The 14840-nt window shown below is 59.8% G+C and overlaps 1 protein-coding gene across 6 annotated transcripts in view; it reads right to left on the minus strand.

Annotated features, from left to right (window-relative positions):
* Window positions 1–278: 278 nt before the first annotated feature.
* Window positions 279–14840, minus strand: part of slc29a1b (solute carrier family 29 member 1b) — a 607754-nt gene continuing 593192 nt past the window's right edge. For all 6 annotated transcript variants that reach the window (XM_072500346.1, XM_072500344.1, XM_072500345.1 and 3 more), the window contains 2 exons: window positions 9799–9995; window positions 279–1200 (listed from right to left, as the gene is read on the minus strand). In XM_072500346.1, the coding sequence (XP_072356447.1) occupies window positions 1089–1200; window positions 9799–9995 (309 nt within the window). In that variant the 3' untranslated portion in view covers window positions 279–1088. The remainder of the gene's footprint in view (window positions 1201–9798; window positions 9996–14840) is intronic.

The following is a 14840-nucleotide window of genomic DNA, read 5'->3' on the forward strand; positions in this document are numbered from 1 at the left end:
AGAGGGGTGGAGGGAGGGATGTTGAGGACGGAGGGAAGGGGGTGAGCATGAGGGGAGAGAGGGGGGTGGAGCATGAGGGGAGGGAGGGAGGGGGAGGGTGAGGACGGATGGGAGGGGGGAAGGGGGGGGTGAGGGGGGGAGGGGGGCAGGGTGAGGGGGGGGGAGGGGAGGGGGGGGAGAGGGAGGGGGAGAGGTGAGGAGGGGAGGGAGAGGGAGGGAGAGGAGGCAGAGGAGGGGAGGACAGGAGGGAGGTCTTTGGGAGAGGAGCGGAGAGGGAGGACGGAGGGAGGGGAGGACGGAGGAAGGGAGGCAGGCGAGGAGGGAGGGAGGGGAGTGGGAGTGAGGGGAGGACGGAGGGAGGGGAGGACGGAGGGAGGGAGGGGAAGATGGAGGATGGGAGGGGAGGACAGAGGGAGGGAGGGGAAGATGGAGGGAGGGGAGGACGGGGGGGAGGGAGGGGAGGATGGAGGGAGGAAGGGAGGGAGGGAGGGGAGGATGGAGGGAGGGAGGGGAGGATGCAGGGAGCGAGGGACGGGAGGGTGCAGTGAGGGAGGGAGGAGAGGAGGGAGGGAGGGGAGGAGGGAGGGAGCGGATGATGGAGGGAGGGAGCGGAGGATGGCGGGAGGGAGGGGAGGATGGAGGGAGGGGAAGATGGAGGGAGGGAGGATGGAGGGAGGGAGGGGAGGATGGAGGGAGGGGAGGGTAAAGGGAGGGGAGGGTGGAGGGAGGGGAGGATGGAGGGTGGGCAGGATGGAGGGAGGGAGGGGAGGATGGAGGGAGGGGAGGGTGGAGGGAGGGGAGGATGGAGGGAGGGGAGGATGGAGGGAGGGATTGTGAGCATGAGGGGAGGGAGGGAGTGAGGGAGGAAGGGAGGGATGGAGGGAGGGAGGGAAGGATGTTGAGCATGAGGGGAGGGAGGGGTTTGCCCTGACCCTGTGGGGTTGCATTTTCGAGGTTGAGGCACTCTCAATATGAAGGCAGCTGATTAGAACGGATACAATGAATAATAACACAGTTTACAAGAGGATGTGACAGTGGAGAGCTTGGCATTCGACGTCCCTGAGCCACATCGCCATTCGTTCCATCCATCAAACCAGCCCACGGAACAAGAAGGACAGGCAGGCTCCGGTCGCCAGGCCCAGCGACAGGAAGAAAGACATGATAGCTCCGGCTGTTTCTGCCTCCTTCGCACTGACGTTCCTGCCAGGAATGGGGCAAATCATTACTCAGTTAGCACAGACCCCACCCATAACCACCCATAATCACCCACCCATAATCACCCACCCAGAATCACCCACCCAGAATCACCCACCCAGAATCACCCACCCAGAATCACCCACCCAGAATCACCCACCCAGAATCACCCACCCAGAATCACCCACCCAGAATCACCCACCCAGAATCACCCAGCCAGAATCACCCAGCCAGAATCACCCACCCAGAATCACCCACCCAGAATCACCCACCCGGAATCACCCACCCGGAATCACCCACCCATAATCACCCACCAAGAATCACCCACCCATAATCACCCACCCATAATCACTCACCCACCCAGAATCACCCACCCAGAATCACCTACCCAGAATCACCCACCCAGAATCACCCACCCAGAATCACCCACCCGGAATCACCCACCCATAATCACCCACCCAGAATCACCCACCCAGAATCACCCACCCAGAATCACCCACCCAGAATCACCCACCCAGAATCACCCACCCGGAATCACCCACCCAGAATCACCCACCCATAATCACCCACCCAGAATCACCCACCCAGAATCACCCACCCAGAATCACCCACCCGGAATCACCCACCCGGAATCACCCACCCGGAATCACCCACCCGGAATCACCCACCCGGAATCACCCACCCGGAATCACCCACCCGGAATCACCCACCCGGAATCACCCACCCGGAATCACCCACCCGGAATCACCCACCCAGAATCACCCACCCAGAATCACCCACCCAGAATCACCCACCCGGAATCACCCACCCATAATCACCCACCCATAATCACTCACCCACCCAGAATCACCCACCCAGAATCACCCACCCAGAATCACCCACCCAGAATCACCCACCCAGAATCACCCACCCGGAATCACCCACCCGGAATCACCCACCCGGAATCACCCACCCGGAATCACCCACCCGGAATCACCCACCCGGAATCACCCACCCGGAATCACCCACCCGGAATCACCCACCCGGAATCACCCACCCGGAATCACCCACCCAGAATCGCCCACCCAGAATCACCCACCCAGAATCACCCACCCGTAATCACACATCCGTAATCACCCACCCATAATCACCCACCCATAATCACCCACCCATAATCACCCACCCATAATCACCCACCCATAATCACCCACCCATAATCACCCACCCTTAATCACCCACCCGTAATCACACACCCGTAATCACCCACCCGTAATCACCCACCCATAATCACCCACCCATAATCACCCACCCATAATCACCCACCCATAATCACCCACCCTTAATCACACAACCGTAATCACACACCCATAATTACCCACCCATAATCAACCACCCATAATCACCCACCCAGATTACCCACCCATAATCACCCACCCAGAATCACCCACCCAGAATCACCCACCCAGAATCACTCACCCACCCAGAATCACCCACCCGGAATCACCCACCCAGAATCACCCACCCAGAATCACCCACCCAGAATCACCCACCCGGAATCACCCACCCAGAATCACCCACCCAGAATCACCCACCCAGAATCACCCACCCGTAATCACCCACCCGTAATCACCCACCCATAATCACCCACCCATAATCACCCACCCGGAATCACCCACCCGGAATCACCCACCCGGAATCACCCACCCGGAATCACCCACCCGGAATCACCCACCCGGAATCACCCACCCGGAATCACCCACCCGGAATCACCCACCCGGAATCACCCACCCGGAATCACCCACCCAGAATCGCCCACCCAGAATCACCCACCCAGAATCACCCACCCGTAATCACACATCCGTAATCACCCACCCATAATCACCCACCCATAATCACCCACCCATAATCACCCACCCATAATCACCCACCCATAATCACCCACCCATAATCACCCACCCTTAATCACCCACCCGTAATCACACACCCGTAATCACCCACCCGTAATCACCCACCCATAATCACCCACCCATAATCACCCACCCATAATCACCCACCCATAATCACCCACCCTTAATCACACAACCGTAATCACACACCCATAATTACCCACCCATAATCAACCACCCATAATCACCCACCCAGATTACCCACCCATAATCACCCACCCAGAATCACCCACCCAGAATCACCCACCCAGAATCACTCACCCACCCAGAATCACCCACCCGGAATCACCCACCCAGAATCACCCACCCAGAATCACCCACCCAGAATCACCCACCCGGAATCACCCACCCAGAATCACCCACCCAGAATCACCCACCCAGAATCACCCACCCGTAATCACCCACCCGTAATCACCCACCCATAATCACCCACCCATAATCACCCACCCGGAATCACCCACCCGGAATCACCCACCCGGAATCACCCACCCGGAATCACCCACCCAGAATCACCCACCCAGAATCACCCACCCAGAATCACCCACCCGGAATCACCCACCCAGAATCACCCACCCGGAATCACCCACCCGGAATCACCCACCCAGAATCACCCACCCGGAATCACCCACCCAGAATCACCCACCCAGAATCACCCACCCGGAATCACCCACCCGGAATCACCCACCCGTAATCACCCACCCATAATCACCCACCCATAATCACCCACCCATAATCACCCACCCATAATCACCCACCCTTAATCACACAACCGTAATCACACACCCGTAATCACACACCCGTAATTACCCACCCATAATCAACCACCCATAATCAACCACCCATAATCACGCACCCGTAATCACCCACCGTAATCACCCACCGTAATCACCCACCGTAATCACCCACCCGTAATTTGGGGGGATGGTGCGCAGGAGAGAGAGAGGGATTTGGGATGATGGTGGGGAGGAGGGAGTGGGGGATTTGGGGTGACGCGCAGGAAGGAGTGAAGGATTTGGGGAGGAGGTGGGTAGGAGGGAGCGAGGGATTTGGGGAGATGGTGGGTAGGAGGGAGTGAGGGATTTGGGGTGATGGTGGGTAGGAGGGAGTGAGGGATTTGGGGGATGGTGGGTAGGAGGGAGTGAGGGATTTGGGGTGACGTGGAGGAGGGAGTGAGGGATTTGGGAGGAGGTGGGTAGGAGGGAGTGAGGGATTTGGGAGGAGGTGGGTAGGAGGGAGTGAGGGATTTGGGGGATGGTGGGTAGGAGGGAGTGAGGGTTTTGTGAGGAGGTGGGTAGGAGGGAGTGAGGGATTTGGGATGATGGTGGGTAGGAGGGAGTGAGGGATTTGGGGAGATGGTGGGTAGGAGGGAGTGAGGGATTTGGGGTGACGCGGAGGAAGGAGTGAGGGATTTGGGGAGGAGGTGGGTAGGAGGGAGCGAGGGATTTGGGGAGATGGTGGGTAGGAGGGAGTGAGGGATTTGGGGTGATGGTGGGTAGGAGGGAGTGAGGGATTTGGGGGATGGTGGGTAGGAGGGAGTGAGGGATTTGGGGTGACGTGGAGGAGGGAGTGAGGGATTTGGGAGGAGGTGGGTAGGAGGGAGTGAGGGATTTGGGAGGAGGTGGGTAGGAGGGAGTGAGGGATTTGGGGGATGGTGGGTAGGAGGGAGTGAGGGATTTGGGGTGACGTGGAGGAGGGAGTGAGGGATTTGGGGAGGAGGTGGGTAGGAGGGAGTGAGGGATTTGGGGTGACGCGGAGGAAGGAGTGAGGGATTTGTGGAGGAGGTGGGTAGGAGGGAGCGAGGGATTTGGGGAGATGGTGGGTAGGAGGGAGTGAGGGATTTGAGGTGATGGTGGGTAGGAGGGAGCGAGGGATTTGGGGTGACGTGGAGGAGGGAGCGAGGGATTTGGGGAGGAGGTGGGTAGGAGGGAGTGAGGGATTTGGGATGATGGTGGGTAGGAGGGAGTGAGGGATTTGGGGGATGGTGGGTAGGAGGGAGTGAGGGATTTGGGATGATGGTGGGTAGGAGGGAGTGAGGGATTTGGGGTGATGGTGGGTAGGAGGGAGTGAGGGATTTGGGTGATGGTGGGTAGGAGGGAGTGAGGGATTTGGGGTGATGGTGGTTAGGAGGGAGTGAGGGATTTGGGATGATGGTGGGTAGGAGGGAGTGAGGGATTTGGGAGGAGGTGGGTAGGAGGGAGTGAGGGATTTGGGGTGACGTGGAGGAGGGAGTGAGGGATTTGGGAGGAGGTGGGTGGGAGGGAGTGAGGGATTTGGGGTGATGGTGGGTAGGAGGGAGTGAGGGATTTGGGGGATGGTGGGTAGGAGGGAGTGAGGGATTTGGGGTGACGTGGAGGAGGGTGTGAGGGATTTGGGGGATGGTGGGTAGGAGGGAGTGAGGGATTTGGGGTGACGTGGAGGAGGGAGTGAGGAATTTGGGGTGATGGTGGGTACGAGGGAGTGAGGGATTTGGGAGGAGGTGGGTAGGAGGGAGCGGGGGATTTGGGGTGACGCGGAGGAAGGAGTGAGGGATTTGGGCGATGGTGGGTAGGAGGGAGTGAGGGATTTGGGGTGACGTGGAGGAGGGAGTGAGGGATTTGGGAGGAGGTGGGTAGGAGGGAGTGAGGGATATTGGAGGAGGTGGGTAGGAGGGAGTGAGGGATTTGGGGGATGGTGGGTAGGAGGGAGTGAGGGATTTGGGGAGGAGGTGGGTAGGAGGGAGTGAGGGATTTGGGGTGATGGTGGGTAGGAGGGAGTGAGGGATTTGGGGGATGGTGGGTAGGAGGGAGTGAGGGATTTGGGGTGACGCGGAGGAAGGAGTGAGGGATTTGGGGGATGGTGGGTAGGAGGGAGTGAGGGATTTGGGGTGACGTGGAGGAGGGAGTGAGGGATTTGGGAGGAGGTGGGTAGGAGGGAGTGAGGGATTTGGGATGATGGTGGGTAGGAGGGAGTGAGGGATTTGGGGGATGGTGGGTAGGAGGGAGTGAGGGATTTGGGATGATGGTGGGTAGGAGGGAGTGAGGGATTTGGGGTGATGGTGGGTAGGAGGGAGTGAGGGATTTGGGGGATGGTGGGTAGGAGGGAGTGAGGGATTTGGGGTGATGGTGGTTAGGAGGGAGTGAGGGATTTGGGATGATGGTGGGTAGGAGGGAGTGAGGGATTTGGGAGGAGGTGGGTAGGAGGGAGTGAGGGATTTGGGAGGAGGTGGGTAGGAGGGAGTGAGGGATTTGGGAGGAGGTGGGTAGGAGGGAGTGAGGGATTTGGGGTGATGGTGGGTAGGAGGGAGTGAGGGATTTGGGGGATGGTGGGTAGGAGGGAGTGAGGGATTTGGGGTGACGTGGAGGAGGGTGTGAGGGATTTGGGGGATGGTGGGTAGGAGGGAGCGAGGGATTTGGGGTGACGCGGAGGAAGGAGTGAGGGATTTGGGGGATGGTGGGTAGGAGGGAGTGAGGGATTTGGGGGATGGTGGGTAGGAGGGAGTGAGGGATTTGGGGTGACGTGGAGGAGGGTGTGAGGGATTTGGGGGATGGTGGGTAGGAGGGAGTGAGGGATTTGGGGTGACGTGGAGGAGGGAGTGAGGAATTTGGGGTGATGGTGGGTACGAGGGAGTGAGGGATTTGGGAGGAGGTGGGTAGGAGGGAGCGAGGGATTTGGGGTGACGTGGAGGAGGGAGTGAGGGATTTGGGAGGAGGTGGGTAGGAGGAGTGAGGGATTTGGGGTGACGCGGAGGAAGGAGTGAGGGATGTGGGGAGGAGGTGGGTAGGAGGGAGTGAGGGATTTGGGGTGACGTGGAGGAGGGAGTGAGGGATTTGGGAGGAGGTGGGTAGGAGGGAGTGAGGGATTTGGGGTGACGAGGAGGAGGGAGTGAGGGATTTGGGAGGAGGTGGGTAGGAGGGAGTGAGGGATTTGGGAGGAGGTGGGTAGGGGGAAGTGAGGGATTTGGGGTGACGCGGAGGAGGGAGTGAGGGATTTGGGGTGACGAGGAGGAGGGAGTGAGGGATTTGGGAGGAGGTGGGTTGGGGGGAGTGAGGGATTTGGGAGGAGGTGGGTAGGAGGGAGTGAGGGATTTGGGAGGAGGTGGGTAGGGGGAAGTGAGGGATTTGGGGTGACGCGGAGGAGGGAGTGAGGGATTTGGGGTGACGAGGAGGAGGGAGTGAGGGATTTGGGAGGAGGTGGGTAGGGGGGAGTGAGGGATTTGGGGTGACGAGGAGGAGGGAGTGAGGGATTTGGGAGGAGGTGGGTAGGAGGGAGTGAGGGATTTGGGAGGAGGTGGGTAGGGGGGAGTGAGGGATTTGGGGTGACGAGGAGGAGGGAGTGAGGGATTTGGGAGGAGGTGGGTCGGAGGGAGTGAGGGATTTGGGAGGAGATGGGTAGGAGGGAGTGAGGGATTTGGGGTGACGCGGAGGAGGGAGTGAGGGATTTGGGGTGACGAGGAGGAGGGAGCGAGGGATTTGGGGTGACGCGGAGGAGGAGTGAGGGATTCGGGAGGAGGTGGGTAGGGGGGAGTGAGGGATTCGGGAGGAGGTGGGTAGGGAGGAGTGAGGGGTTTGGGAGGAGGTGGGTGGGTCGTTGTGGACAATGTGCTGAGGCGAGGAGGGCCGTCGAGGGCGCAGCGGGGAGGCACCTGACATCCAGGTCAGGGGTCAGGAGGGTGGGAAACGAAACAAATGAACAGTGGCCACCAGGCCAGGGGGCCAGCAGCCAGGCAGAATGGCCACCAGGCCAGAGGGCCAGCAGCCAGGCTGAATGGCCACCAGGCCAGAGGGCCAGCAGCCAGGCAGTGTGGCCACCAGGCCAGAGGGCCAGCAGCCAGGCAGTGTGGCCACCAGGCTAGAGGGCCAGCAGGGAGAGGGCCAGCAGCCAGGCAGTGTGGCCACCAGGCCAGGGGGCTAGCAGGCCAGAGGGCCAGCAGCCAGCCAGTGTGGCCACCAGGCCAGAGGGCCACCAGGGAGAGGGCCAGCAGCCAGCCAGAGTGGCCACCAGGCCAGAGGGCCACCAGGGAGAGGGCCAGCAGCCAGGCAGTGTGGCCACCAGGCCAGAGGGCCACCAGGGAGAGGGCCAGCAGCCAGGCAGTGTGGCCACCAGGCCAGAGGGCCACCAGGGAGAGGGCCAGCAGACAGGCAGTGTGGCCACGAGGCCAGAGGGCCACCAGGGAGAGGGCCAGCAGCCAGGCAGAGTGGCCACCAGGCTAGAGGGCCAGCAGGGAGAGGGCCAGCAGCCAGGCAGTGTGGCCACCAGGCCAGGGGGCCAGCAGGCCAGAGGGCCAGCAGCCAGCCAGTGTGGCCACCAGGCCAGAGGGCCACCAGGGAGAGGGCCAGCAGCCAGCCAGAGTGGCCACCAGGCCAGAGGGCCACCAGGGAGAGGGCCAGCAGCCAGGCAGTGTGGCCACCAGGCCAGAGGGCCACCAGGGAGAGGGCCAGCAGCCAGGCAGTGTGGCCACCAGGCCAGAGGGCCACCAGGGAGAGGGCCAGCAGACAGGCAGTGTGGCCACCAGGCCAGAGGGCCAGCAGCCAGCCAGTGTGGCCACCAGGCCAGAGGGCCAGCAGCCAGGCTGAATGGCCACCAGGCCAGAGGGCCAGCAGCCAGCCAGTGTGGCCACCAGGCCAGAGGGCCAGCAGCCAGGCAGAATGGCCACCAGGCCAGAGGGCCAGCAGCCAGGCAGAGTGGCCACCAGGCCAGAGGGCCAGCAGCCAGGCAGAATGGCCACCAGGCCAGAGGGCCAGCAGCCAGGCAGAGTGGCCACCAGGCCAGAGGGCCAGCAGATGCCATCGAGGCTTGAGGCCCAGCCACTTGAGTGAGAGCCGAGGCGTTGGTAGGGGATGAGTCAGGAGGTGTGAAGAAGGCCAGGCAGGTGTTGGCATCGTGTCTTGGGGCGTTGGGGCAGATGGAGGGCATGTCTTATGTAGGCGTGTAGGGCACCCACAAACTGGGAGAGCCCAGGGCCCGATAAATGAAAGCCCGCCTCTGGGAAAATGGGGGGGGGAGGTAGATTGGTGGGTTTGGGTGATATGGCAACAGTGTGTAGGGGGGGGGCGGGTTGAGGGACACGACACACAGTGGCAACCGTGTGTACCATCTACAAGATGCACTGCAGTAACTCACCAAAGTTCCTTCGACAGCACCTTCCACCCAACGACCACTACCATCTAGAAGGACAAGAGCAGCAGATACCTGGGAACCCCAGCACCTGGAGGTTCCCCTCCCAGTCACTCACCACCCTGACTGGGAAATATATCGCCGTTCCTTCACTGTCGCTGGGACAAAATCCTGGAACACCCTCCCTTACAGCACAGTGGGTGTACCTACACCCCAGGGACTGCAGCGGTTCAAGGAGGCAGCTCACCTTCTGAAGGGCAACTAGGGATGGGCAATAAATGCTGGCCTAACTAGCGATGCAGCAACCCGTAAATACATTTTAAAAATGGTGATGTTGAGGGGGTGGGGGGGGGGGGGGCGGGGGGGGGGGGAAAGGGGGGGAGAATGAGTTCGGCAATATGTCGAGGAGGAAGGTCGGGAGATTTTGAATTGAGGTAACAGGAGAAACCCCCCTTCCCTGACCCCACCGCATTCCCCATCGGACAATCACCGGACATGAGCAGGAACGTCGCCTGGTGCTGACGCTGCGCGACCGCCTGTGTTGTTAACTCCAACCCTTCCTTGTGAGAAGCACAGGAAGACTCACTTGGGGCCGTAACACATGCAGACACTGGCCAGGTAGCCATTGGAGAAGGCGAAGATCATCATGAAGACGATGTACCAGGCATCATGGGCGAAGAAGACAGGCATTCGGCGAGGATGCACATTACACAGCATGAAGAGAGGGATGAATATTGCCCGAGCGATCACAAAGGCTGGCAGCAGTTTACTGTTCCTCTGAGGCTGAGGGAGTGGGCGAAGGAGAGAGAGAACAACAGTTTTATTCCCTTACAGATCCCAACATTATCCAAACATTCCAAATTACGGAACAAACACATATTCATAAAACAAGAGGCTTCAAGCCTCAAAACGCAAAGCTGCACTGTCAGAGGGTCAGTACTGAGGGAGTGCCGCACTGTCAGAGGGTCAGTACTGAGGGAGTGCCGCACTGTCAGAGGGTCAGTACTGAGGGAGTGCCGCACTGTCAGAGGGTCAGTACTGAGGGAGTGCTGCACTGTCAGAGAGTCAGTACTGAGGGAGTGCCGCACTGTCAGAGGGTCAGTACTGAGGGAGTGCTGCACTGTCAGAGGGTCAGTACTGAGGGAGTGCTGCACTGTCAGAGGGTCCGTACTGAGGGAGTGCCGCACTGTCAGAGGGTCAGTACTGAGGGAGAGGAGCACTGTCAGAGGGTCAGTACTGAGGGAGTGCTGCACTGTCAGAGGGTCAGTACTGAGGGAGTGCTGCACTGTCAGAGGGTCAGTACTGAGGGAGCGCTGCACTGTCAGAGGGTCAGTACTGAGGGAGTGCTGCACTGTCAGAGGGTCCGTACTGAGGGTGTGCCGCACTGTCAGAGGGTCAGTACTGAGGGAGCGCTGCACTGTCAGAGGGTCAGTACTGAGGGAGTGCTGCACTGTCAGAGGGTCCGTACTGAGGGTGTGCCGCACTGTCAGAGGGTCAGTACTGAGGGAGCGCTGCACTGTCAGAGGGTCAGTACTGAGGGAGTGCTGCACTGTCAGAGGGTCAGTACTGAGGGAGTGCCGCACTGTCAGAGTGTCAGTACTGGGGGAGTGCCGCACTGTCAGAGGGTCAGTTCTGAGGAAGTGCTGCACTGTCAGAGGGTCAGTACTGAGGGAGTGCTGCACTGTCAGAGGGTCAGTACTGAGGGAGTGCTGCACTGTCAGAGGGTCAGTACTGAGGGAGTGCTGCACTGTCAGAGGGTCAGTACTGAGGAAGTGCTGCACTGTCAGAGGGTCAGTACTGAGGGAGTGCTGCACTGTCAGAGGGTCAGTACTGAGGGAGTGCCGCACTGTCAGAGGGTCAGTATTGAGGGAGTGCTGCACTGTCAGAGGGTCAGTACTGGGGGAGTGCCGCACTGTCAGAGGGTCAGTTCTGAGGAAGTGCTGCACTGTCAGAGGGTCAGTACTGAGGGTGTGCCGCACTGTCAGAGGGTCAGTACTGAGGGAGTGCTGCATTGTCAGAGGGTCAGCACTGAGGGAGTGCCGCACTGTCAGAGGGTAGTACTGAGGGAGTGCGGCACTGTCAGAGGGTCAGTACTGAGGGAGTGCCGCACTGTCAGAGGGTCGGTACTGAGGGAGTGCTGCACTGTCAGAGGGTCAGTACTGAGGGAGTGCCGCACTGTCAGAGGGTCGGTACTGAGGGAGTGCTGCACTGTCAGAGGGTCAGTACTGAGGGAGTGAGGCACTGTCAGAAGGTCAGTACTGAGGGAGCGCTGCACTGTCAGAGGGTCAGTACTGAGGGAGTGCTGCACTCTCAGAGGGTCAGTACTGAGGGAGTGCAGCACTGTCAGAAGGTCAGTACTGAGGGATTGCTGCACTGTCAGAGGGTCAGTACTGAGGGAGTGCTGCACTGTCAGAGGGTCAGTACTGAGGGAGCGCTGCACTGTCAGAGGGTCAGTACTGAGGGATTGCTGCACTGTCAGAGGGTCAGTACTGAGGGAGTGCTGCACTGTCAGAGAGTCAGTACTGAGGGAGTGCTGCACTGTCGGAGGGTCAGTACTGAGGGAGTTCCGCACTGTCAGAGGGTCAGTACTGAGGGAGTGCTGCACTGTCAGAGGGTCAGTACTGAGGGAGTGCCGCACTGTCAGAGGGTCAGTACTGAGGGAGTGCCACACTGTCAGAGGGTCAGTACTGAGGGAGTGCCGCACTGTCAGAGGGTCAGTACTAAGGGAGTGCCGCACTGTCAGAGGGTCAGTACTGAGGGAGTGCTGCACTGTCAGAGGGTCAGTACTGAGGGAGTGTCGCACTGTCAGAGGGTCAGTACTGAGGGAGTGCTGCACTGTCAGAGGGTCAGTACTGAGGGAGTGCCGCACTGTCAGAGGGTCAGTACTGAGGGAGAGCTGCACTGTCAGAGGATCAGTACTGAGGGAGTGCTGCGCTGTCAGAGGGTCAGTACTGAGGGAGTGCCGCACTGTCAGAGGGTCAGTACTGAGGGAGTGCCGCACTGTCAGAGGGTCAGTACTGAGGGAGTGCCGCACTGTCAGAGGGTCAGTACTGAGGGAGTGCCGCACTGTCAGAGGGTCAGTACTGAGGGAGTGCCGCACTGTCAGAGAGTCAGTACTGAGGGAGTGCTGCACTGTCAGAGGGTCAGTACTGAGGGAGTGCCGCACTGTCAGAGGGTCAGTACTGAGGGAGTGCTGCACTGTCAGAGGGTCAGTACTGAGGGAGGGCTGCACTGTCAGAGGGTCAGTACTGAGGGAGTGCCGCAATGTCAGAGGGTCAGTACTGAGGGAGTGCCGCACTGTCAGAGAGTCAGTACTGAGGGAGTGCCGCACTGTCAGAGTGTCAGTACTGAGGGAGTGCCGCACTGTCAGAGAGTCAGTACTGAGGGAGTGCTGCACTGTCAGAGGGTCAGTACTGAGGGAGTGCTGCACTGTCAGAGGGTCAGTACTGAGGGAGTGCTGCACTGTCAGAGGGTCAGTACTGAGGGAGTGCCGCACTGTCAGAGGGTCAGTACTGAGGGAGTGCTGCACTGTCAGAGGGTCAGTACTGAGGGAGTGCTGCACTGTCAGAGGGTCAGTATTGAGGGAGTGCTGCACTGTCAGAGGGTCAGCACTGAGGGAGTGCTGCACTGTCAGAGGGTCAGTACTGAGGGAGTGCCGCACTGTCAGAGGGTCAGTACTGAGGGAGTGCTGCACTGTCAGAGGGTCAGTGTTGAGGGAGTGCCGCACTGTCAGAGGGTCAGTACTGAGGGAGTGCTGCACTGTCAGGGGGTCAGTACAGAGGGAGTGCTGCACTGTCAGAGGGTCAGTACTGAGGGAGTGCTGCACTGTCAGAGGGTCAGCACTGAGGGACTGCTGCACTGTCAGAGGGTCAGTACTGAGGGAGTGCTGCACTGTCAGAGGGTCAGTATTGAGGGAGTGCCGCACTGTCAGAGGCTCAGTACTGAGGGAGTGCTGCACTGTCAGAGGGTCAGTACTGAGGGAGTGATGCACTGTCAGAGGGTCAGTACTGAGGGAGTGCTGCACTGTCAGAGGGTCAGTACTGAGGGAGTGCCGCTCTGTCAGAGGGTCAGTACTGAGGGAGTGCAGCACTGTCAGAGGGTCAGTACTGAGGGAGTGCCGCACTGTCAGAGGGTCAGTACTGAGGGAGTGCCGCACTGTCAGAGGGTCAGTTCTGAGGGAGTGCCGCACTGTCAGAGGGTCAGTACTGAGGGAGTGCTGCACTGTCAGAGGGTCAGTGTTGAGGGAGTGCCGCAGTGTCAGAGGGTCAGTACTGAGGGAGTGCTGCACTGTCAGAGGGTCAGTACTGAGGGAGTGCTGCACTGTCAGAGGGTCAGTACTGAGGGAGTGCTGCACTGTCAGAGGGTCAGTACTGAGGGAGTGCTGCACTGTCAGAGGGTCAGTACTGAGGGAGTGCTGCACTGTCAGAGGTTCAGTACTGAGGGAGTGCTGCACTGTCAGAGGGTCAGTACTGAGGGAGTGCCGCACTGTCAGAGGGTCAGTACTGAGGGAGTGCTGCACTGTCAGAGGGTCAGTACTGAGGGAGTGCTGCACTGCCAGAGGGTCAGTTCTGAGGGAGTGCCGCACTGTCAGAGGGTCAGTACAGATGAGTGCTGCACTGTCAGAGGGTCAGTACTGAGGGAGTGCTGCACTGTCAGAGTGTTAGTGCTGAGGGAGTGCTGCACTGTCAGAGGGTCAGCACTGAGGGAGTGCTGCACTGTCAGAGGGTCAGTACTGAGGGAGTGCTGCACTGTCAGAGGGTCAGTATTGAGGGAGTGCCGCACTGTCAGAGGCTCAGTACTGAGGGAGTGCTGCACTGTCAGAGGGTCAGTACTGAGGGAGTGATGCACTGTCAGAGGGTCAGTACTGAGGGAGTGCTGCACTGTCAGAGGGTCAGTACTGAGGGAGTGCCGCTCTGTCAGAGGGTCAGTACTGAGGGAGTGCCGCACTGTCAGAGGGTCAGTACTGAGGGAGTGCCGCACTGTCAGAGGGTCAGTACTGACGGAGTGCCGCACTGTCAGAGGGTCAGTTCTGAGGGAGTGCCGCACTGTCAGAGGGTCGGTACTGAGGGAGTGCTGCACTGTCAGAGGGTCAGTACTGAGGGAGTGAGGCACTGTCAGAAGGTCAGTACTGAGGGAGCGCTGCACTGTCAGAGGGTCAGTACTGAGGGAGTGCTGCACTCTCAGAGGGTCAGTACTGAGGGAGTGCCGCACTGTCAGAAGGTCAGTACTGAGGGATTGCTGCACTGTCAGAGGGTCAGTACTGAGGGAGTGCTGCACTGTCAGAGGGTCAGTACTGAGGGAGCGCTGCACTGTCAGAGGGTCAGTACTGAGGGATTGCTGCACTGTCAGAGGGTCAGTACTGAGGGAGTGCTGCACTGTCAGAGAGTCAGTACTGAGGGAGTGCTGCACTGTCGGAGGGTCAGTACTGAGGGAGTTCCGCACTGTCAGAGGGTCAGTACTGAGGGAGTGCTGCACTGTCAGAGGGTCAGTACTGAGGGAGTGCCGCACTGTCAGAGGGTCAGTACTGAGGGAGTGCCACACTGTCAGAGGGTCAGTACTGAGGGAGTGCCGCACTGTCAGAGGGTCAGTACTAAGGGAGTGCCGCACTGTCAGAGGGTCAGTACTGAG

Source organism: Scyliorhinus torazame, chromosome 4, assembly GCF_047496885.1.
Source record: "Scyliorhinus torazame isolate Kashiwa2021f chromosome 4, sScyTor2.1, whole genome shotgun sequence".
NCBI classification, from domain to species: domain Eukaryota; kingdom Metazoa; phylum Chordata; class Chondrichthyes; order Carcharhiniformes; family Scyliorhinidae; genus Scyliorhinus; species Scyliorhinus torazame.